This window comes from Echinops telfairi, unplaced genomic scaffold (assembly GCF_000313985.2).
Source record: "Echinops telfairi isolate 266 unplaced genomic scaffold, ASM31398v2 ScPeMD7_1957;HRSCAF=2489, whole genome shotgun sequence".
NCBI lineage: Eukaryota > Metazoa > Chordata > Mammalia > Afrosoricida > Tenrecidae > Echinops > Echinops telfairi.
Window position 1 is genome coordinate 2,552,932 of NW_022105855.1, and position 25,427 is coordinate 2,578,358.

The 25,427-nt window shown below is 40.6% G+C and overlaps 2 protein-coding genes across 2 annotated transcripts in view; one reads left to right on the forward strand and one right to left on the reverse strand.

The window, feature by feature from the left end:
* Positions 1 to 20,504, forward strand: part of LRP6 (LDL receptor related protein 6) — a 168,821-nt gene extending 148,317 nt beyond the window's left edge. The window contains exons 18-23 of the mRNA XM_004716210.2: positions 2,192 to 2,428; positions 4,099 to 4,209; positions 9,426 to 9,656; positions 10,776 to 10,912; positions 12,533 to 12,630; positions 15,369 to 20,504. Coding sequence (XP_004716267.1) covers positions 2,192 to 2,428; positions 4,099 to 4,209; positions 9,426 to 9,656; positions 10,776 to 10,912; positions 12,533 to 12,630; positions 15,369 to 15,663 — 1,109 coding nt within the window. The 3' untranslated portion in view covers positions 15,664 to 20,504. The remainder of the gene's footprint in view (positions 1 to 2,191; positions 2,429 to 4,098; positions 4,210 to 9,425; positions 9,657 to 10,775; positions 10,913 to 12,532; positions 12,631 to 15,368) is intronic.
* A 4,292-nt stretch (positions 20,505 to 24,796) lies between these two features.
* BCL2L14 (BCL2 like 14) overlaps positions 24,797 to 25,427 on the reverse strand; it is a 34,065-nt gene continuing 33,434 nt past the window's right edge. The window contains exon 6 of the mRNA XM_045293281.1: positions 24,797 to 25,199. Within this exon, the coding sequence (XP_045149216.1) occupies positions 25,161 to 25,199 (39 nt within the window). The 3' untranslated portion in view covers positions 24,797 to 25,160. The remainder of the gene's footprint in view (positions 25,200 to 25,427) is intronic.

The following is a 25,427-nucleotide window of genomic DNA, read 5'->3' on the forward strand; positions in this document are numbered from 1 at the left end:
TAGCCTCTCTTAACCTCAGTCTATCTGTAAAACAGGGAACTTGAACTCAAGTGGCAGTATTAAAACTTTTTAGTCTCCAGATATTTCTACGTTAAAAAAAATTTTTTTTGAGGACCACAAAAGTTTTTGTCTCTGAAGTTTACAGTTACATTTGCTAATATTTACTTTATTAGAATTTGAAACCAGGAACTTAAAAATGCGTATCCCAGAAATACAATTAGCAGACCTTTTAATGTTCTCATAAATGAAATAAATTAAGAAAAATAATTATACTTTTTAAAACAAGCAGTTGGGTAGGATAGTGGCACACAGCTTTTTAATCTTAATAATTCTTACATTGGGCTGGTTTCTAATACTTGCTTGTGCACTTAATTAGTCTGTTGTAATCAATAGTTTTGGTTGAAATATATGAAGAAAATTTGACCTCACACAGATGTGGAGTTTGAATACAAGAGACTATAATAATAGCCTTTTCAAATAATTATAGATACTCATCTTTAATACTACATCAGATCTTGACAAGTGGTAATTTCCTAAAACTTTAGTTACAGTGTGAAATTTGAAACCATATCACTTAATTTCCATTCCCCTCTTGTATGGAAATCCATTAAACTACTTTAAGCTCTGAGTGAATCTTTTATGCATGCACGCTATTGTGACCTCCATGCCTTGGTCATTTGAAGTACATTGAAGTCTGTGAGAACCTGAATGAACTGGATGGGACTGCCTTGTTTTTCTGGCTCTTGTGAAGCTTTCCACCTTATCGACAGGGTGCACTTTTCTCTCCCTCTCTGTTTAGTGGACATTCGTTACAATTTCCATCTCAGGAAGGTTTCTGCCTTAAGGAGGCTCCAGCTTTTGCAGGTTTAGTGTAGAGATTCCCCAGATCTTCCGATGTTGACTCTTTTCACTATTCACTATTATGTATAAAATGCACTTGCCTATGTTACCCCAGTCCCATCAGAAAAACCTTTTTTTTTTTTTTTTTTAACCCCATCAGAAAAATCTTTAAGGACTAAGAATTTGTTACGGTCATAGTGTTATGTAAAGGTTTTTCTACATTCTGATTTCTGTTTCAAAGTGCAAACATTATCTTCTGAAAAGACTTACTATCCCTTGTTTTTCTTGAAGTAACAAGGTCACTTGGTTCATTTAAAAGAAAATGACTGCCAAACACTAAGGTACATATAATTATAGTTTAACTGGGTGGGGGGTGGGGGGGCCGCAACAGTTTGAGCAGACAACTAAAACAAATGCTTTTTCTTGCAAAACTGTGATGAAAGGACATGACTAGTTTATTGCACTTCACTCTTAAGCTTCCCAGATTACAGTTTTATAAGTTGAAGTTTTGTGGCAACCGGGCATTGAACAAGCCTAATGGTGCTATTTTTCCAACAGCATGGGATAACTTCATGTCTCTATGTCCACATTTTGTTTGGTAATTCTCACATTATTTCCAACCTTTTTTTAATTCTATTGCACACTTAATAGACTAGAATATAGTATAAATGTAACTTTTATATGCCCTAAGAAGCCATAATATATACAATATTTGCTCTTATTGGCAGTTTTCTGAAACTAAACCTACAATAGCTCTAAGGTACGCTGTATTTAGTTATGCAGCAATAACATTCTTGATTAAAACTAGCTTTTTGTTTTTAAACTACGTGACTGAAGAATGAATACAAAGACAATTACAAAGTGCATTTTGGTGGCACTACCTTGAATTTTATAAGCCATTCCTTTTATAGAATCAGTGCATGTATTGTAATAAAAGGAGGTTACAGCTGGCCTACAATTGTACAATGGGTTTTGACCCATTGATTCTTTGAAAGAGATCTCAGGGATCCTGAGGGCTCCCTGGATCACACTTTGAGAACCTAGCAGGTAGCAGAACCTCTCAGTTAACTTTAAAATAGTCAAAAACTGTCCAGTAGAATGTAATGGATCATAAATTTAGTAATCCTATTTCAATAACAATATAACAAGAAAACGGTCTTACAGTTCTGTAGGTTACTGAATTTTAAACCTTTAAAAAAATGTAACTGTTTTCTTCTGTGATTAGGTGAGATCATTTATAAATTATATTTATTATAAAGTATTTCATATGTAAATTCTTACTTGTGTATAGCGCTTTATGACCAGTGTTGCATTTTGGTCATTTCCCTCTCCACCCTTTGTTCATTTGAAGAACCTCCAACGTGCTCTCCTCAGCAGTTTACTTGTTTCACGGGGGAAATTGACTGTATCCCTGTGGCGTGGCGGTGTGATGGCTTTACTGAATGTGAAGACCACAGTGATGAGCTCAATTGTCCTGTATGCTCAGAATCTCAGTTCCAGTGTGCCAGTGGACAGTGTATTGAAGGTGCCCTCCGATGCAACGGAGATGCAAACTGCCAGGATAAATCAGATGAGAAGAACTGTGAAGGTATCCAACATTCCTCAGTGACTTGTTATGTGGGCCTCTTTTCATTAGTTATTTTAGGTTGAGAATGCTGCTGTGGCTCAGCCGTTAGCGTGAGGTTTTCAAGACTTAGGGCCATATTACCTCTGAACATACTAACATGTCCAAAATGGTTTTAGTTAACTTCACAGATAGAAGATTTATAAAGATAAATGGTATTTGAAAAGGGAGACCAAGAGATTAGTCCTTTAATATGTAGAAATAATTTCTGTGTACAATTTACTCTGAATTAGTGGATTTATTATTACAATCTAAAATATTGAACATCTCTCTACTCCATGGGTCATAAAAATCATCCAAGTCCTCAAAAACTCTTGAAGGTAGTCCAACAGAATCACTAATGAAAGAGGACATTTAATATACCAATGGAAACTTCCAGTTTTTAGTTATCTAAAAGTAGGATTTTTGTCTGCACTCAAAGTACCATTTGACAACATCTAGCCAACCAACAACTATATTAAGAAATGTTCACCTTCATTAACAATAAGAGAAATCTAAGTTTAAAACAAGATAACACCTCACATTGGGAAATAATAAATGCTATAGTGGATACAGAGAGATCACATCATTTTCACATTGCTGGGGGGGGGGTCTGCAATTTTAAGCAGCCCCTATGGAAGTCAATAAGGTGTTTTCTCTAAGTCATTGCAAAGGCAAGTATCTTTTGATCAAGCAGTCTCTACTGGGTATATACCTTAAAGAAATAAAAAGTACCACATAGACGGACATATGCACACCTAGATTTATTTATTTATTTATTTATTTTCCTTGGGTCGGGGGCCGGGGTGGTGGAGATGCCTCTCCCTGTCTCCCATAGACAGCTCAGGGGCCTAGAGTCCAAAGGGAAGATGCCACCCTAGCCCATAGGGTGCCCACCACTCTCACTGTGAAACCATCACTACTGGGTCAGCACTCCCTCAAACCCAACCCCCACCCTCCATTTCCTGCTTCATCGTTTAGTGAAATTCTCCTGATCCCAAACCTAGCTTAATTGCTACATCTTCCAAGGAGTCTTCCACACTCCCTTCTGCCTCTCATCCCATCCTGAAGCCCCCAGCCAAGCATCAGGGGAGGGAGGGTACTCATCCTCCACACCTAGATTTATTGTAGCAATTTCCATAATAGCAAAACCATGGAAGCAACCCAAAACTGATTATCGAGGAATGGGATACATATGCAATGGAATATATATGTATCAATAAAAACCAAGTTCAACTTTCATAAACACTGTAAGAGATGGACAAAATTAGAGAACATGCTAGAATGATGATGGCAACAAATGTACAGATGTGCTTGACACAGTGGATGTATGTATGGATTCTGTTACGAGTTGTATGAGCCCCCAATAAAATGATTAAAAAAAACCAAACTAAACATGTTTGGCAAAGTTAGTCTTACAAAAGCAAATATTTAATAACACCATTATTATAAAGAAAAACTAAATGAAATTTGCATTTCACAACAAAAGATTAGACTGATGCAGGAACAGAGAGAGAGGAGGGACAGAATATTGAGGAAGGAGGGAGGTAGGTAGGAAGGATGGGGGTTGGGGAAAGAGAGTACCTTTTGGACATTAACCACAGTTTGGCTTTACAGTGTAGTAAAATAAGAAAACTATTTGCATTTTTCCACAGTGCTTTGTTTAATTGATCAGTTTCGCTGCGCCAATGGTCAGTGTATTGGAAAGCACAAGAAATGTGATCATAATGTGGATTGCGGTGACAAATCAGATGAACTGGATTGTTGTAAGTGGGACTAAAGTCTTATAAATTACTCTTAAAGGAACTTTTAAGGAATACTTTTTTATATATGTGAGGTCCACGTATTACTGTATACATAAATATGTACTCATCTTAAGCTAGTTACCTGTGCCAAGAAATTTTTATATCTTGTTTTTAATAATTTATGAAACATAGCACTTGTGCATAAAAATCTTTACAGAAACATTTAGAAGACACTATTACTCTGCCTCATCTATAGATAAGAAATTCTCAACAAAAATTTGGATGCAAATTGGGTTTGTAGAGCAGCTCATCGGTAGTACTACATTGAGCAGCTCATCAAACCACGTCTTTTCCTATTTCCATAACTTCTCGCCATTTCTTTGTTGGCTGTTATTTCCCCCTGTACCCAAATAACACCTGTCTACCCTCTAGCCTTTGATTTCCGTGTTCTATTCCTTCTCCTCCAGCTCTTGGTAATCATCAGAGAATGTTTATTTCCGTGTGAAAACCTTTTCTTGGTTTTAAATTTTAAATTTTTATTAATACTGGTCTCTTACAACATTTGCCCTTTTGTAATTGAATAATTTCACTCAACATTATGTCATGGATGCAACATTATTCAACCTTATTCTTTAAGGCTGTGTAGTACTCCATTGTGTTCATGTACCATAGTATGTTGATCCATTTGTCCCATTGTTGGGCGTGTAGATGGTTCCCGTCTTTTTGCTGTTGTGAATAGTGCTGCAACAACATGGATGTGCATATTATAGCTCTTATTTCTTTAGGATATATGCCAAGTAGAGGGATTGTTGGGCCATGTGGTTTTTCTGTTCCCAGGTGTTTTGAGGAAGTGCTCTGCTGGCTTCCACAGTGGCTGTACATTCTTTTAAAGCACCACCAGCAGAATATGAGGGTTGTAGTCTGTATGCATCTTTTCCGGCTTCTGTTGTTTTCAGGTTTTCTGAAGTTTGCTATCAGTGCTGGGGCTAAAAAACTTTTAAGAACTTCCTTAAAATGCAGCCCGATGATCCTTGGGCTGTGTTGAGGGACTTAGTTTTTTTCTAGGTTCATAACTACAGAGCAGTGTTCTAACATAAGAGAGGACTTCAAAAAGTTTGTTGGAAAATTATATTCTCTTAATTCTGTTGTTCCACAAACATTGGGTAGTCCTTTGTATAATGTATGAATCCCAAATTAGTAAACTGACTCTGAATTCAACATATACCAGGACCAGTTGGACTGTTGGAACTTAGATATGGCTCATTTAAATATGCTGATATGCAGTGAAGTTTTAAGTTGCTTGTTTTGCAAAGTTCAAATGAGATTCTCAGATTCTGTGAAAGTCTTTTAGCTTATTTAGCAAACATTTACTGCTAGCTGCTAAATACTCTGCTATGTGCTGAGGATTCTGGGGACTTCTCAAAGCCCTCTGTTGCTGAGATAATAATAAGAATAGGGATTTTAGGGCCAGTGAGAACGGAGTTTTAATTCTAACCCCTCCCCTTACTAGCAGATTACTTGTTCGTAAACCTTACTTTCTTAATCTTTAGACTGAAAATAATAATACTTGGCTATTGTGAGCACATTAAATGATCTAACGTATATAAAACACAGTCTGTCTCACAGTAGATGCTATTGATAATAGTGTGCTGATATATGATAAGAGATTTAAAACATTACATCATAAAATGATAGAGATCTGCAAGAGTAGGAAAGCCCTAGTGGGGTAGTACTAACTAGCAGCCTTGGCTGCTCACCTGGAAGCCAGTGGTGGGAGTGGAACACACTCCATGTGACAGTCTGCTTCGGCAAAGACTACAGTTTTAGAAACCCCGTGGTGTGGTTCTCTGCCATTTCGGGTTATAGTGTGTTGGAATCAACTCGGCAGTAGTGGATTTGTTTTTGGGTTCTGTGTGTGATGCAAGCAGTAGTACAAGGAAGGGAGTAGTCAAACATTTGAGACTGAAGATGGAATCGAGGCTTTTTAGGGGCAGTGGTACTTAATGACTGAATGTTCATTGTGCAGAGAGGCAGCAAAACCGCATTCCAGGCTGAGGAAATATAGCCCACTCAAAACCAGAAAGGAATACAACAGACATTTTATAGAAACAACATGAAAATGGGACCACCAGAATACAGGTTCTGTGATGAAGCAGAATCAGCAGGAGACGGCATAATTAGAGATATGATCATAGAGGACTTTGTTTTGCTTCTAAAGAACTTCAGCAGTCTTCTAGAGCGACAGCAATGTAAGATTCAAGAACAGAACTAGCATGGCTACAGAAATGTGAAAGCCGGCGGTGAGAAGGTTGTAGGTGGGAGCTCTGCTGGACTGGTTGTTTTCAGACTCTCCTGAAGACATCAAGAGTGCATACATAAAGAGCAGTGTCAAACAACACATTTACCTCTATTATATGAAACGCGTGTATTCTGTTTCATATTTTTTAAATGTTGGTTGCAACTTAACTCAGTTGTCTTCACTTCCACTAATGGCTTCCAGCCTGCAGTTTAAAAATACCTTTGGGGGATTTAAGCAGAAGACTATACATATCTGCATTGAGAGGAACAACAGTGGTGGCGGACAGGAGATTTCTTTCAGAATTAGAGGAAAAATGGTTTGAGTAATCACTTAGATTGAGTCTTTAAGTTTAATTTAACTCACAGGTACCTCATTGAGTGCCTGGAAACCTTGCATAGCAGAGACTGGAAACTGAGCAACCCTTCAGTAACCTAGGCATTTGTGACTGACAGACCCTACATTTTATGCCAGATGTAATGAAGTGAAGCATTGCTTTTGTTAATTTGGTTTTTATTGTTATTTTTTGTCTTTAGATAGCACGCGCTCTCCAGTTTGCATCAGGCCTCACCACTCTTTACTGTTAAGTCTTCAACTCTATCACCAATAATGTGACCTGAGAGTCTAGAAAGAGTGCCTGTTGACCCAGTGATGATGAGTTCTGTTTGGGATCTGGTAACTTTGGAGATGCCTGTGCGATCCCACTGAAGCCCTGGGGAATTGTTTACTATGTAGTTTATGACTTAAAAAAGAGAGTTGGGGCTCTTCAGTTTTGTTGGTAATTAAAGCTGTGGCCATGGGTGAAATCTCCCAGGGCCAGATAATAGAGGAGAAAATAATAGGCTGGATGGAGCTCTGGGAGCACCTGTGTTCCAGTGGCAGAAGAGAATGAAGTGAACAAACAGGAAAAAGATTAATCAGAGATCATGAAACCACGAAAGTAGTATCTTGAAGTGCTATTGGTCAGTTTTGGGGGGGTTAGAGGAGGAGCCAGGAATATTGAATACAGTGTAGAAAGAAAAATCAATAAGTTGAGGTCATTGATTGTGACAAATAAGGGACCTTTTACATTTTGGTAAAAAGACAGAAGCTTGACTTCAGGGAGTTAAGACATGACCCTGAGATTAGAAGTTGTATGATGGGGTGTGCTATTGAGTCGATGGTGACTTGGAGACCCTATTTGCCAGCATAAAACTGCATACCCACCCCGAGTTTGCCTGGGCCACAGTTTTTAAGAGAATAAATCCCCATGTCCTTTTTCCCACGCAGAGAAGCTAGTGAGTTCAGATTGCTGACCTTTCTTTCTGTTAGCCACTGAGCACTCAGCCCTTGAACCACTAGTTTTGAGAATGCAAATCACTCGTTCTTGACACTGGTACAGTTTACATTTGTGACTGGCAGCACCTGCCTTTTATGTAACGGTCCCTAGATGTTATGTTACTTTTCCTCATATAGCTCATCAGAGTTGAGTTAAAATATGTAGATGTAGATTTGAAGTAAGATGCATAAGGAAGGTGTTTTTTGCTGTTGTTGTTGTTGTTTTCAAGGATCTACAATTGTGAGAGAATTTGTTCAGAATAGAAAACTTTCACTTCTGAATAGAAAAGTAGTGCTCTGAAAGCAATGATGAAACATACAACTTTACTCTAGTTCCGAAATGCTTTCTCCCCACCCACCCATGATCCCAATCCTTCCTTACATATCTGGCTAGACCAGAGGATGTGGAAACACAGAGGATCCAAGACAGATTAACCCCTCAGGACCAATAATGAGAGTAATGCTACCAGGAGGTTAAGGGAAAGGTAGGGTAGAAAGGGGGAACCCATCACAAGGATCTACATATAACCCCCTCACAGGGGGACAGACAACAGAAAAAAGTAGGTTAAGGGAGACATCAGACAGTGTAAGACATGACAAAACAATATTAATTTATAATTATCAAAGGTTCATGAGGGAGGGGAATAATGAGCTGATACCAAGGGCTCAAGTGGAAAGAAAATGTTTTGAGAATGATGATGGCAACAAATGTACAAATGTGCTTGACACATGGATGTATGGATTGTGATAAGAGTTGTATGAGCCCCCAATAAAATGATTTTTTAAAGGAAAAGTAGAGCTCTGAATTTAATAGACCCCTTCACTCCTGCTCTCGACCTCTGACGTTCATGCCCTTTGCTTCAAGAGCTGTGCATTGCTCAGGCACCCAGGAAAAATAGGTGTGCAGGCTTCTGTCTACTTCACCAACCTTCCTTTCTGAATCTTCTGGTACTCAGCCGATGAAAACCTTATATTCCTTGCCCTGAAACAACCAGCTTCAGTCTGAAGGCGTATTGGTCTTGAAAACGAAATAACTTCTAATTTCCCTTCACAACCTAAATGCCTCTTTTTAAGTCTGTAATCCAGCATAGGGTCAGAGCTGCTTTTGGCCTCTTCATTTCCTATAAAATATTGGATAACTTTCTAGGTCCATACCATTTCACCCTAAAAATGTCCCTCTAATTCCAAAGTAAATTCCATGAATTGTGTGATGCTACACAAGTTGAGATAGACTAGATTGTGTGTGTGTGTGTAAAGTTTCTTAATCATTTTGTAATTTTAAATCTAAATTATTGTTTCTGTCTACTTATATGTACTTCTCAATCCTTTGTTTTACTTCTGCATTCACTTAAGGGTAGTTCATTTTGATTCTTACTAATGGTATTTAATCCATAGATGTAGAAGCTTCAAAAAGCTTATAGGGAAAACGGAATTAAAATATAATTTTCCACAAATTTTTTGAAGCCCTCTCATATATATGGGGCATGGTATTTATGTCTTCATAAAAAAGAAAACATGAGGTTTAAAGCTTTATCTTCTGTTAGCAAGCATTGTTTTCCATTGGTATTTTGAGTGTGCAGTTGTTTTTCTTTTACAGAATTGTGTATGTATTCTCCCATTTTAGATCCAACGGAGGAGCCAGCACCACAGCCCACCAATACAGTTGGATCAGTTATTGGAGTAATTGTCACCATTTTTGTGTCTGGAACCATATATTTCATCTGCCAGAGGATGTTGTGTCCACGTATGAAAGGAGACGGTGAAACCATGACTAATGACTATGTAGTTCACGGGCCAGCCTCTGTGCCACTTGGTTACGTGCCACACCCAAGCTCTCTGTCTGCTTCTCTTCCAGGTGCGTTAAGGCTGAAGCATTGAGAATCAGTTCTCGATTTCTGATGATCACTTTTAGCACTTCTCTTTATACAAAAGATAATAGATTTGATTTTGGTAGACTTGCCAAAGGATATACACTCATGCACATGTAAGACACAGCCCTGCTGATTGCGTTTCTGAATGGACTATGGAAGCCAGGGTGGGAAGAGCAACAGACCACTAGTTCTTTGGGCTTGCTTCCAGAGGGACTCCAGTAATGTTAAGCCCCCAAAGAAAAGGAGACCAAAACCCGAGTGCTTAAGATTCCTTTCTGTGAACAAACATTTGTAAGTCACTGGGTAAGAGAAGGAAGAGATTTACTGTGACTGTGGGGGTGGTGCTCGCTACTTTAGGCACAGGCAAGTTAGCCAGAAGTTGTACACGTCAGTAGACTTGACTGCTGTAGGGAATAGCTTTCTTTTCCAGTGCTTTCTAGAATCCTTAGTAAAAAGAAGCTCTTCCTTTTGTTTTGAAAAATGAATATGAATAAGGTGTCAGCAAAACCCTTTGAAAATGGGAACTTATTCTGGGTATAACTCGAGTATATGGACTTGGTTTCTAAACTGGCAGTGATAACAATTGCTATATGTCTTAACAACTTTCATTTAGTAGAATTTAGGAAATCGCTTAGGAAAAAAAGTTTTTCTTCTTTAACATTGATTGTTTTGAATGCGACAACGGTTTGGATTAGAGGTGAAGAAAAACCTATACCTGGTGTTTATGCCCTAAAAAGATTGGTGTAGAGAGTTCCCTTTTGAACAAAGATATTGTTCATCTGCGTCTCCCAGTCTTCAGTCTTCACAATCCTTTCATAGATCCTCCAAGAGGTTAGAAACCCTCCGTTTAAAGAGTTCTACGGTTGCACTGTGGCCACAGAGGTTCTGTCATCAGCCTCATCGCAACATGCTCTCAATGGCAGGAGTCATTTCTAGAAAGTAGTCAGGTTCCTTCTCCATTACGTGTATTTAATTATCATTAGGAAGAGAGGATGTACATTGTTTGAAAGTAAGATGGATTATAGGTCATTGTTATCTTAGTGCTGAATAAAATGAATGTGTTTTTATAGAACTTACCTTGTTTTTATCTCCCTTGATTCTAGGAATGTCCCGAGGTAAATCAATGATCAGCTCCCTCAGTATCATGGGTGGAAGCAGTGGACCCCCCTATGACCGCGCTCATGTCACAGGAGCATCCTCGAGTAGTTCTTCAAGCACCAAGGGCACTTACTTCCCTGCAGTAAGCCATCTCTGATTTAGTTTGTTTCACGTTGAATGCTAGAAGTCATATAACCTTGAATTTTTGACTCATTTAAATGTGGGTACTCCAATCCCTGAAGACAAAGCAGGTGCATAAGCAAATGTGGTGAAGAAAGTTGATGGTGCCTGGCTATCAAAAGATAAAGCGTCTGGGGTCTTAAAGGCTTGAAGGTAAACAAGCGGCCATCTAGCTCAGAAGCAACACAGCCCACATGGAAGAAGCACACCAGCTTGTGCGATCACGAAGTGTCAAAGGGGTCAGGTGTCAGGCATCATCAGAACAAAAAATAACATTGTGAATGAGGGAGGAGTGCGGAGTGGAAACCTAAGACCCAATTGTAGGCCACTGGACATCCCCTTAGAGAAGGGTCTTGGGGAGGAGATGAGCCATTCAGGGTGCAGTGTAGCAACGATGAAACTTTCCTCTAGTTCCTCATACAACTTTCCTCTAGTTCCTAAATGCTTCCTCCCCCACTATCATGATCCCAATTCTACCTTACAAATCTGGCTAGAACAGAGGATGTACACTGGTAGAGATAGGAACTGGAAACACAGGGAATCCAGGGTGGATGATCCCTTCAGGACCAGTGGTAAGAATGGCCATACTGGGAGGGTGGGGTAGAAAGGGGGGACCGATTACAAAGATCTACATATAAGCTCTTCTCTGGGGGATGGACAACAGAAAAGTGGGTGAAAGGAGACGTTGGACAGTGCAAGATATGACAAAATAATTTATAAATTATCAAGGGTTCATGAGGAAGTGGGGAGCGGGGAGGGAGGGGGGAAAATAAGCTGATGCCAGGGGCTTAAGTGGAGAGCTAATGTTTTGAGAATGATGAGGGCAATGAATGTACAAATGTGCTTTATACAATGTATGTATCTATGTAAGAGTTGTATGAGCCCCGAATAAAATGACTTTTTAAAAATCAAGATATACCTATAAATCATATCTGTGTGATGCATAGTTAATTTTTTTAAAATGTGAGTGCCCAGTGATGCTAATATAGAAATAGTTGGTGTTTTGTCTTCCAAAATAGAATTTTGGAGTATAAGAGACAAGGAAAGATTTACCACCATTCCTGTGCTCATAAATCTTTATTTAAATTTTGCATATAATAAGCAAATTTGCAAGCACTGGGTGTTAATGTCACATTTCAAATGAAAGTAGAACTACTACTAAATGATAGCATTGGAGAAACATAAAATCTTCCACCCTGACCTCCCCACAAAGTGATCGTATATGGCATTCTTCTGGCGTTGATTGTTCTCTAAATATTTATAGCTTAAAAAATCAAACCAACTTTAATGAACGTAAAACTAGGGATGTGTAGACTTAAGGTATCAGTATCACCGTGTGAAGTGTAGGTGAGATGAAATTGTGTCTCATGGAAGTGTGTGTTTGTGGACTGGAGGGTTTGCCATGATCTTAAAGTACTACTGTAGAATTCCTTACTAAGAGATTTTATTGGTTGTGTTAGTAGTGTAGTGTGATAGAAGGAATACAAATAGACATGGAAGAAGAGAAGTTGAAAGAACGTCTGATCGTGTCTATATGAGTTATACTGTGGTTATTTTCAATTTTAATTATTTTTTCTTTTAGATTTTGAACCCCCCACCGTCCCCAGCCACAGAGCGGTCACATTACACAATGGAGTTTGGTTATTCTTCAAACAGTCCTTCCACTCACAGGTCATACAGGTAATACACCTCGTCTTCTAACACAAATCCAAGTATTCATCCTAAGGAAGAAGCATTCTAGCGATAGGCCTGATAAATGAGCAGATGGTGGTCACCAGGGAAAAATAGACATCTTGTCTTAGTAATGCTGCCATTTTACCTTCCTTTCGGTGCATTATACATGTTTTAGAAGAACTCACAAATACTAGCTTTTACCATGAAATTTAGAATCTCAGAGTTTTTTACTGCTCAGAAAGAAAATATGTTTGTTTTTAAATGACATTTTAGAAAGGAACTTTAGAAATGACATTTAGAAACCTGAACAATCACAAGCAAGAGGAAAGATAAAATTGTATTAAACAATAGTAATTTTCTTAACTCAAGCTGAATAAAAGTTTGATTCAATAACATTACATCCAAAATAATTCTTATTTAGTCATTTCCCATACCTTGTTTATGCAAAGTTTCCGAGTCAAACCTTTCATGAATTGTTAAAATCGTTATCTAACCTAGGACTTAAAATGAATTTTGTTGATTCCATTTTCCTTTCTTCGATGAACGTAATGGACCTTTTAAATGTCAAGCCAAGAAGTCTTACGTAAGGCTTACCCCCTGATTAGACAGAAAGAGGGGACCTACAAAAACAGTGAGAACATGTCGGTACTCCTGGTAAACATTATTGTGCTTTGCTCAGCAAATCATATGACTTTGGCATTATTGGTCTCTTGAGACTTGCATCCTTAGAGGTTATCTTGAGACTTCTCTCTCACTAGGCATTTTATGAATTGTTACATCAGTTTTATTCTTACTCTTGCCCCTTTACTTGAAGCCACTTTAGGAAAAAAAAATCCACGTAAACCTGATTGAAGTAAATATAAAGTGTGAACAACTTTACATAGTTAGAATACAGAAGATATACCAATAGATGTAGAAGCAATAAAAAAGTCAGCCTTTTAGATCAGTTTTACTTTCACTGTTTTTTTAAATGCCTTTTTCTTTAATTAGCCAGATTATGAATTTAATTAACAGGTGTAATATTACTTGTAAAAGTGGGTGAGTCAATATAAAAAATAAATCATGTTTCTGAGATCCGTGTCAGGACATCCACTGCTCCTGTATAGATTCGTGAGGTCGTGACGGTTCTTTGGCAGCATCCTCTCTTCCATGTAGGAGACCCAGTCTCCAGCCAGTACCTTAAAATCATACCCAACAGCTTTCAGGAGAGCTTCCAGATTAAAACAAACTAGTAAATACATCAGTCTCCTTCTGAAAATTAGCCAATCCTGGTGTACACAGGGTCACAGTGAATCGAGAGCAATCTTTACAGCAGAATTGCCAATGTGACAGTATTAAAGTTGATCATTTTGACAAAACTGCTTTGGGCAACTACCCTTAACTATGTGGAGAGAGTCATCCTCACTCCTCCCATCCGCCACAGCAATGTCCTTTTGAGTATATACACTAATGGGATAGGTATGCCCCTTAGGCTGTCTACCAGAATTCCTATTGGGTTGAACGAAGTAAGAAATAAACTTTTCAGACAGATTCTTCATGTATATTTTGGAGAAGTTAAAGAGTGTTGAAGGGACACTCGTGGTTGAGTCACATCAAATATGCAAAGAGCCGTCTCCTCGCAGAGCATGAAGCTGCAGAAATCAGTAAAGGTCCAATGGGTGCAGAAGTACATGGTCTACGTGATGTTTTCCAAAGATGATTATTTTATTTAGTCTTTTTATTTTGTAGGAGCTGTCTAGCTTGAATATAAGAGTGTACATCCAGAGGCTCGATTACGTTCACCTCTACTTACTCAACCTCTTTTTTTAAAATCACATTCCCTTTACAAATATAAAATTCCGTTGATACCTGCCATTTGAAGAAGTTATGTTCTAAGCCCTCTGCATGCTGAATTATCCTGTTGCCACAGAGTCTGTTCTGACTTATAGCAGTCTTGTATGGTCAAGCAGAGCTGCTTCATAGTTCTCCGGAGGCTGTAAATCTTTACAGGAACGTGCCGTTTCATTGTTTGCCCTCAGGTCGACTGATAGGTTCAAACCACTGATGACCTTGCATGTACCACCAGGATTCCTGAATGCTGACTTAATGACTGCTTAACAAACTCGGTTGACTTCTAAGAGTTTTTCACCTTTATTGGGAACAAACATGTCTGTGCATAACGGGAAGGCACTGCAGGTGTTTTTCGAAAATAGGTGAATTTGCAAATATAGAATCTGTAAATGTGAGATTAGATTGACTACTTTATAAGCAGTGTGTATATCGTCACAGAAGCAGGACAGCCTTATTTTTCTCCCACAGAGTAGCTGGTGAGTCAAATTGCCTACCTTTTGATTCACAGCTGAATGCCTGCCCATTGTACCACCAAGACTCCTTACACTGGGTTAATCGAACCCAAACTAAGTTGACTGCCTTCTAGTTAATTATGATTCCAGCAACAGGGTAGAACTACTCCTTGGGGTTTTCAAGACTAGTCCTTTATGGGACAGATAGCCCACACAGCACCTGGTAGTTTTGAACCACAGACCTTGGGGTTAGCAGGCCAGTGCTTAATCCGGAAGGCCTCCAGGGCCCCTTAAGAGTCCTCCTGTCTGCCATTGGAAATTGCCTCTTGGTCTCTCCAGACGTATGTTGAAAAGCGTATTGCCTTGAAAATGATATTGACATGTAATGCCTCGTTAGTCACGTAGGGAAAACGCTTTTCAAAAAAACTGACTACTCTTCTCTTGATTTACTCCTGTTCCCAGCTACAGGCCATACAGTTACCGGCACTTTGCACCTCCCACGACACCTTGCAGCACAGATGTTTGTGACAGTGACTATGCTCCGAGCCGGAGAATGACCTCAGTAGCAACAGCCAAGGGTTACACGAGTGACCTGAACTATGACTCAGAGCCTGTGCCCCCGCCTCCCACACCTCGCAGTCAGTACTTGTCAGCAGAAGAGAACTGTGAAAGCTGCCCACCTTCTCCTTACACCGAGAGGAGCTACTCTCATCACCTCTACCCACCGCCACCCTCGCCCTGTACAGACTCCTCCTGAGGAGGGGCCCTCCTCCTCTGACTGTCTCCAACACAAAAATGTAAATACAGATTTGGTTGAGATCTGGAGGGGGGGAGGGAGCTACCGTAGAAAGGGGAGGCAGACTGTGTACAGTTAAAAATTATAAAATGGGGTAGGGAATACTGGAGATATTTGTACAGAAGAAAAGGATATTTATATATTTTCTTAAAAACAGCAAATTTGCTGCTTGTGCCATAAAAATTTGTATAAAAAATAAATTTGTACTAAAAGTTTTATTTTTGCAAGCTAAATACACAAAGCATGCCTTAAACCCAGTGAAGTGACTGAGTACAACGGAAACAGGAATGGTAAAGGCATCCCTGACTAGGAATGCCTAGGTTTTATCGATACCAAAAAGAAGATGAAGGCCGTGTCAGAGCAACAGACGTTACAGGTGCTTGGTCGTGGCCAAATAGCCTTCATGCTGTTGAAGGCTTCGCCCAGGAAAGGGGGGGGCGGGCATGAAGGGATTTGTTTTCTCGTCCTAGAGAAATCCAATCATTTTAGTCAGGAAAATAGAGATATTTATGAAAATCCATTTTGAGTGTTGCCATTGTAGGTGAGATCGGCTGTGTGGTAAGACCCTGTGGAGCTGCTCGTGAGAGGCTTCTGTCTTTGCCGTCGGGCCCACACCCCTGTCCAAATTGTAGTCCTCTCTCGACTTGCTGCACCTTGAGGCCTCCCTGAGCAGCTCTAGGCAGTTTAGCCGAGTTGTCCCATTGTTTTAATCTGAGGAATTTCCAAAATTAAGATTTGATTTCCATGACTTTGCACACTCCATTCATCAATAGGCTTAGCTCTTCAGTTTGATTGTTGCTCCATATAGATCCAAAGTTAGACCTACTATTGCTCCTCTATGTCTAAGATTATTTTAATTAATGCTCATTAAAATTATTTTTGACAGCGTATAGACAGTTTAAGAATTACAAATTTAACTATTATTGTTTTTGTTGTAATCATATGTCCTTGCAGCACTTTCAGCATATAATATCACAATACAATTTTTTTGTTTTGTTTTGTAGTTTTCCTAGTAAAACATTTAAATATGTTCTGGCTAGAGAGCATCTATTTAAAAGGAGGGCTTTTGATATCATTAGAAGATGTTCTCTTTTCTGTATTAACCGTTTGCCATTTGTATGTTCTTTAGCCAGTTTTGCTCAGAATGATGTCTACATACATACCTCTTCTAATATGTGACATGAATTTAATATCTTCCTGATACCCACTGTGAATGTTAGATTGTGTTCAAATTATCCACCAATGGATCTTATAATCACCTTTGGTACATTTTTATATGTGTTGTCCCTCTCTCATTATGGGTTAAGATGACTTAATAAACTGAGAAAAGTGGATTAAATGAGAAGGCAGACTGTTAACGTCTCAGATGTCAGAACTCGAGTGGAGGGAAATAATGGAGATCTCTGGTGTGATCGGTCTAGTGAGGTACTGGGGCCGCTCTGTCTTCAGCTATCAGAGCTGACCTGTGGAATAATCCTAGCTCTGCTCTGCTGCCTCGCCAGAGTTCAGTTCTGCTGCTTTTTAGATGCTTTCAGTGGAAAAGGAATGTGCTGTTAAACTGTGTTTTCCCTTTGTAGGTATTAGTTGGCATCCAGTGATTGCCCTCCCACCCCTCACCCCCACCCTCATTTTGTCTCGCTGAGGCCTCGCTGGGTTTTAGGGCCCAAGAGAAAACAATACTAGAAAGGATTTAGAATTTTGGCAGGGCTAAAGTAACTTTTAAGCAATTTAATATTATCTACAGCAACTTTTTTAAGGGAAACCATGTGGTTTCAGAATAATGCCCACATTGTTGGGACAGCTTATCTGACTCCGGTGTACTTGCTCTGGACAAAGGGTAGTCCATCAGTCTTGCATTTCAGTCAGATGAGCACGGACTGTTGATGGAGCAGTGCTCATGCTAAGACGGCGTGGACATGGTACCTGCATTGTGACACCTGGGGACAGGTGGTTCTTAGGCAAAGATGGAAAGGTCAGCAATAACGGGGTCTCAATTAGAATTTGAGAATTCTGTGTTTACATTTTTTTAAATGTGCATCTTTATCTGGTGGGCTTCCCATAAGGAAACTTGCACTCTAATGAACTAAGAAGAACATTGCCTTGGTACATCTCAGTCCAAGTGCTGGTACTGTGATGGCTGTGGCCTCTCCGTGCAAAATACTAGTCTGTGTGCCAATTTGTTTGAAATTGCCTGAGGGCACTTCAGCTTAACCAGCGTATCCTCTTTCAGGAGTGGGTGAGTTGAATCCTTATTAATGGAGCATTGATAAATCCAGGAGAGCGTTACCACCTCCTGCCATACGGACAGCTAAGCCTAAGTAAACCACATCTTGTGATTAAATTCAAAAGCTTTAATTCAAAGACCGAGGTGAGAAAATGAGCATTCAAAAGCACAACTTGAGGGAAAACAAAAGGAAACGGCTACTTTTAATTTGGTATGTTGCTAGATTCTTTATCTAAGGGGGAAATAAGTGACACTCCACTAGATTCCTAAAATACAAAAGTATGTGTGTCTTCAAGATGCCTACCTACTGCTGTGGCTACGATGATGTGAGGACTGAGCTATAGTAGAGCGAGCATACTTTCCCTTCTGTGCAGAAGCAGTGTTTTTAACTTAGACTTTCAGAGTTGTCTCCTGTATGCACTATCCCAAGGGTTTTGCTGCTTAAATCAGATAGTGGCAAATTCCCAGGATTAAAACAGTTAATGGACAGAATTTTCTCAGCATTAATTTTTCTTCCATGAAATTTTATTATACCTTTGGCACTTACTGCCACTCAGCTACGCTTAACATATCATGATAAAATCAAGGAGACACATTGATCTCCTAAAAACTGTAGTTGTTTTCATTTTAATATAAAAATTCTTCAGAAATCAGAACCTTTCGTGAGACTTGAGGACAACTATTTTAGAGGCTATATTTAGAAATGAAGACTTTAAAGTACATTTCCATCGAATATAGACCAGCAATGTGGGGGACTTTTAGCAGTAAAACTTTAGGATGATTGAGGTTTGTATTTGTTCATCATTTTAACATATCTTAAAATCGGTGTCTTTGTGGATGGCCAGCTCATAGACTATTAAGATGCAGAAATAGCCATCATTAATTTCAGAATCTAAAAACTAGGGGTCTGCTTTGAGGGGAAAACAGTTTTTTTGTTGTTTTACCATACAAAGTCCATACAAGGTAGCGTTTCTAGCTACCGCTTACCAACTAGCCTTTTGAAGATACCTATATATGTATGTATTTGGTGACCTGGTAGAATAATTATGGTAGAGGAGGCGATTGACCCGTTTCTAGAGGATGGTTCTTTTTGGACGTTGACTTTTTGCTATGGAAAACGTGCCACTTCATTGATTTGTGTGCCATGGAGTCGCATCTTGGTGACCATGACCGATCTAACAGGATTCTTATCCAGAAATCTTGAACTTTTCTCACCTCAATATGCTGTGCTTTTGACGTGGACAGTCTGTGCTCAGGACAGTCTGATGTCACATCAGGTATGTCTAGAGTGTGCATATGAGTGAGTGAGTACCTATGGATCGGTTGGCAGACAAATTGTTGGGCATCCACAAATGGTTGTAGACTTAAGTTTAGACGTGAACTGAGTCCTAAAGAGATTTGTAATCATGTTGTTTAGAACATATGATCAGACTTCTTAAACTCAAGAAGAAATTTAATTTTACTTGGCATTCTTTGCCTATCCCAGCACCTAGAGTGAGCCATGATATATAGCGATGAGTTTAAAAGCACTGTGTGACTCTGGGATTGGCATCATTTATAACAGTCTCAAATTTTTCAGCTTTTGGAAAATTTTAGAACAGAGGACTCTGAACCTGAACCCTAAATTTAAGATTCATATTCATTAAAGTTAATTTTGAGCATCATGAGTCCTGGTCCTCAGATTATTTTTGTCTGACTTGATTCTGATAACATTTCATTGAGAATATACTTAGAGAATGAAGTTCATTAGAAATAAATTACTGGCCTTAATCTGCAATCCAAGTAAACTTCGAGGTAAAAATTTTAAGCCATTCTTAACGCCTATTGATGAAAAATCCATATGATTTTACAGACAGAAGTATCAATCGAGTAGTACCCTGTACTCAGAAGTGAAATGTAGACCTAACATAGACTAGCTTTTGGATTTCCCATCATCTCTGGAAGAGTTCACCCCAGGCAAACACCAAAGAATTATAGGTTTCCTTTTGCTTAGTTGTCCACTCTTGTATTTTTTAAAACAAATTTAATCAGAGAGGAGGGATCTATATACATATACACATATGTATAATGAGGGAAATTCAAAGAATGTAATTTCCCCTACAATCTGTGTGTGTATACATCCATCCATACATCCATACATACACTAAAAGGAAATCAACTGTTAGGTACCTGGGTTGAGGAAAGGAAATTTAAGAGAGTAAGAGGGTACTAAGATGCTTAAGCTGACGAACCTTATATTTGCAAGTGAAGGATTTGGTGCTGCTTTTGGATGTTTATTCTTTGTGTTTTATTATTATTTTTCCTAAGCTTTAATCTTTGTCGTTGTCTTAAAGTCAGCTGGTGTTTCTTGTTCATCGACTTTGGTACGATGGTGCTTTGCAAGGATGTATTTATATTATCATGGCCAACATTTGGTCAGCCCTTGTCCACTGTTCACTTCCCTCTTTTTGTAAAATAAGTGCTTTAATTGTAAACTGTATAAACATACTTTGTATAAATTCCCTTTTGATTATTGCAATAAGCTGAGTTGTAACAAATGAAATGTTGATTTTTATAATAAAACAGTGGAAAAATAAAAGTGTCATTTCCTTACAGCAGAAATTTGAAACAGTAGCTAGCTGTGGTTTGCTGTGATGCAAATAAGATTATCACAATCCAGACAAAGCAAAGCCCACCTCACATTTGCATTTCAAATGGAAACACTACGACTGCCTTGGAGAAGAGAGGTTTGAGAAGTTCTTAGTTATGAAAAAGTTTTTCTTAGTTCTCTTCATTGCTTAGTTAATAATTCTTGTCATTGGGAAGGTGACTAAGGAAACCCATTTTCTGTAAATTTCTGGAGGGTGTGCTGATGTGTATGCTAAGCTCCAAGTTGGCTTACAAAATGGACTTCTCTTTTCTGGTTGCTAGGCCCAACATGATGTGGTGGTACTTTTTTCATAAGGATGGAAGCGGTTAAAATCAATGGGAACTCACTGGATCCCCGCTTGAGTCTTGGGCGCAGAAGCTGTGTATTTATTTGCCAAACATGTTGAGCTCAAATATCAAGAGGTTACATGGAAACCAAGTTTTAATACACTGGTCTTTCCATAGCAGGTATTCTCAAATAAGACACACTTAACATGACTTCTTCGGTGACTCATCTCATTCTTTTATCTCTGGAGAGAAAACTGAATTGCATAAAGTGTGCAGTTCCTATTTGAGTCACAGGATGTGAGACTGCCGGGGAGCAAAATTAGGGACCAAGATCAGAGACATTGTTCCCTCCTATAATGGAATGGGCTGGGAGCTCAGAAATCCTGGTACCGGCAGGCCTTCTGAATTAAACCATTAAACATTTTTTTAAAGAACTGAGATTTACCTTGTGGACTGTCCCTCACCCTTGGGACTACATTCCCCAGAACTTGCTGCCCGATGTCATCTAGTGGGGACAGAGCATTCCTGGACTGGAGTTCCAAGATGGTCCCTTGTGGGACTCTTGAAGCCTGGCTGTTGGGAAAGGAAACTGATATTTCAGCTGTACCAGTTATGCAGCTACTCCCTTCTGGGAGCTTCTGGTACTCTCCAGCATTGCTCTGTGTCTGAACAGAGAACATTTGGTAAAGACAAGAACCGAATTCTGGTAACAGAAGGAAAGACAAGCTTCCTGTGGGAGCGGAGAACTCCAGTGCCTTGAAGAATGGACTCATCGGTCAGCAAGACCCTGCAGTTGATGTTGAGTCCTCCTATGTAGATTTCCAGCTCAGTGTCCACAGTGCTTGTCACGGTAATCCTGGCTGTTGTGTATGGTGGCATAGCTTTGAAAAGTTAACTCCGATGACTACTACCCTTGGACCTCGGGTTCTGTCAGCTTGTACCATCGTGCAGGTAATCACGGTGTTTTGTTTTGTCCACTGGAAAATCACCATGTGAAACCTCCTTTCCCTCACGTTTCCCTCCACTTATTTTACCCTAGACACCGCGAGAGTGATTATCCCTCAAATGTTCACACTTTAATGACCAAGGCTAACAAGGAAATGTCCAACTTGAGTCTTGAGAAGCCTGTTTTTATCCAGGTCTCTGGGGTCCGTGAAATTGAGGGGAGCCAACAACGTCATTGGCCTGTCGGTGCCCTTTGAACCCTAAGACACTGCTTTTCCAGGGCAAACAAGCCCAGGAAGCAGCTTAGTGGAGACGGTTCTGCCTTAGTCATTGGGCTCTTTTGGAGAAGTGCAGCCAGGCATCCCAGGGGCTGACTGGAAGCTGTTTTAGGATATATGGCACTGTCTTCATAATTGTTTATAACTGACCCTGACACTCCACCTGTGCACCAGAAGCCACGAGGTAAAGCTTTACAGTCACCTTCAGGAAACTGCCCTGGCCGGACCCCACTGACACGATGAGTCTCGTCACCTGTGCCCCTCCCCTCCTCTGAGTGCCTTCCCCAATACTCGCAGCTTGCCGAGGCCCATTCAAATCATGCCCATTCACCATCAGTGTAACAGTATGAGAGGTTGGAAGCTCCAGTGCCACGGCCATTGGGGCGGTTGGCAGTGGGGGGTAGGGAAGGGAAAGGGCACCAGATGGAGACCTAGATTCACCTCCGCTTCTCACCGGTCAACTGTCCAGGCATGTCTGGAGTCACATTCTGCCAGAATGTATTTGTTGGTACAGTTTCTAGTATAGAGTTCTCTGAATCTGGATCTTGAACCTTGATTGTTTTTGTTTAAAAGATATATAACCTTATTGAGGTAAATTGACAAACTGCATCTATTCAAAGTATACAGTGCTCTTTCAGAATGTACATCCATGAGATGATACAATCACGAACTAAAGAATGTCAGTCCCTTCTTCCCACCCTTCTTTGTCTGTAGGCACCCAACAATCTTTGTCACTATAAATCATTTGCCTTTTGCACCCAAGTTTAGATGCCACAGCACGAGGCTTGTGGAAGGCTGCGGTTTGCAGCAGGAGCCCTAACCATTTTGAGTTTTAGTGTACATTCAGCCTTCCTCGAAATTCATTCTAACTATAAGCCAGCAGTGTGGCAGATTTGCCCTCAGGCAGTGTGTGTTTGAGAGTAGATCACAATTCTGCAAAGGCCTTCGCCTGGTGTGCCCGCAATGTTTGTAGATGGTGTCCTGTGAGGCTGGATGTGCTGCTGGCTGATTCCGGCAGGCGGTAAAGCCCCAGAACCAATCCTGTAAGCCATTTAATCTGCAGTTGTGTGGACATCCCCAATCATGGGCCTTTCACCCTTTCTGTCGCTCGAATCATGTACTGCTCTGCACCGGTCATTGCCATCGCCATCTCTTGATAGCCTCATCACCGTCCTCATGCTGGTCCCCTCCTGTGGCTGCTTTGTCTTTGCTTTATCTTAGTCCTGCGGAAGGCTTCATGGAGGGAGTTCTTTCAACTGTTAATGCACACAAATCCACTGCCAATCATAGAATCTGAGGCTGTCGATCTTCATAGGAATAGGGAGTCCCATCTTTCTCCCATAGAGCAGCTGCTGGGTTTGAACCACCAACCTTGGCAGGATAGCAGTCCAACAAGAACAGATCTCTGGGGCTTTGCGGGGCTCTATTTGTCTCCTCTATGTGACCTGCAGATGTTCGTTGCTGCGGCTTTCTTGGACTCCCAGCTCTACCCCTTCCACAGGGAGACTGCAAAGCCCCTCCTGGGTTCCCTGCCTTCACACGGTCCGATCTGTACCTGCAGGCTTCAGGGCCTTGCTCAACTCACAGGAGTCCACCCTCATTACCTGAAACGCATTGTCCTGAAAACTTGTTACATGTGGCCATGAGAGTGTTACTTTGAGAGAAAAATGGGACTGAGTTTGGAAAGATGGCCTGGAGTTGGTTGCATTTCTGGAAGTAGGGTGGGGAATGGCATAGAAGGAGCAAGTGGAGCAGGAAGGAAGAGCATTCCAAGCTAAGAAGAATACGTCTGGTTTTTATGAGGTGAGTAGGAATGAAGTACGGGACTAATTTTCCCTTGAACTTGAAAGTGCATCTAATTGAGTGAGTTATTCATTTGTTTATGAAAGCTTGATTAGGCACCTATACACATGAGGCCATATGCTGCGTGCTATGTGTGCAGCATTTGGTCAGACTGTAGTTTGATAGTATTTTTACATGTGTATTTTAAACACTAGGGAGCATAGTCCACCCAATAGAACACCTCGTTTTGCAGAGTACCAATTTCAGTAAAGTGTGTGATGGAGAAAGAAGGAAATGTTCATCCTGGTTAGGACAGCACGTAGTAGGGAGCATAGAGTAAGGGTTCCTAGGGATCCCTGATGGTGGACAGATGACTTGGGCTGCTTACTAAAGTCAGCCGTTCCAACCCACCAGTTGCTCCGCAGTAGGGAGACGAGGTCACCTGCTGCTGTCGAGATTGATGGTCCCAGAACCCCACGGGGGCAGAACTTCTCTGTTCTACAGTGTCACTCACTACGAGTCAGAGTGGACTTGATGGCAGTGGGCTATCTACGGGTAGGTACTGCTTGTTATTGGCAGTGGTCTGTATTTTCCTTTCCAGCTACTAGTCATTACCACAAAGAATAGCAAAGCTAGCCCAGAGACCAGAAGTGGAGCGATTGGTCACAGAAAAGAGAGGGGGGACCAGAAGTAATAGTTGTCTGCCAGATGCAAGTTTTTCAAGCTGCCAAAGGAATTTTCACAGTCACAAAGGCAAACTCCTTACCTGCCACCGCCGCCTCCTCTAGCAAAGAATTGGGGCAGTGAGCATTATGGGTTTCTTTAAGCAACATTGATTTACGTTCAGTCAGCTCATGAACATTAGTGTCCTAAAGGTAGGCTTGTCACCCTGTCTCTATTACGTCATTCCAAGTGGGTTTTAAGAAATACATAGGACTAGAAACCAGAGTAAGCCATGCAGAATTTATCATGTTGCCCTCGCGAGGCCGGCAGGCATCTGTAGCACACTTGCCCTAAAGAAGCCAGTAGAGCTAGGAAGGTGGTTACTCCTGGGAGTTTGTAAGGAGAACTGCTTTCCATGGGGTCTTCTTCCCCCGTGGAAAAACGCCCCTGTCAAGGATGGGCCGTGCTGAAATTCCATGAGCTGGAGACCAGCGGGGCCTCTCCTGATGCCTCCGTTCCCGTGGTTTCGGAAATGCCAGCGTCCTCTTGGCCTTGGTCTTGGCCATCTCTGTTTTGCCCACTGCCGATCGAGTGAAGTACACGGGGCCACGGCTGAATCACGAGTATTCCAGATGACGCTCTTCCATGTTTCAGTCTATTTCTTCACGTGGTACCCCCAGGACTGTTTCCTACAGCGGGGAAAGAGAAATGGATTCTTAAAATTCCAAGTTGGAGTCACTGTTTAAGTGAACACATCTGCCTGTTAGCTCTGCTCTCTTATCCCAGGCAGGGCCCAAGGCTGGTGAGGAAGGGTTGGGGGAGGGTCTGAGAAGGTGACTGGCGTCCTGGCAGGCCTGCAAGGAAAGGATCAGCGAAGAACTGCTGCACCGCCAGGGCCTTGCTTCCTGATGGGAGGA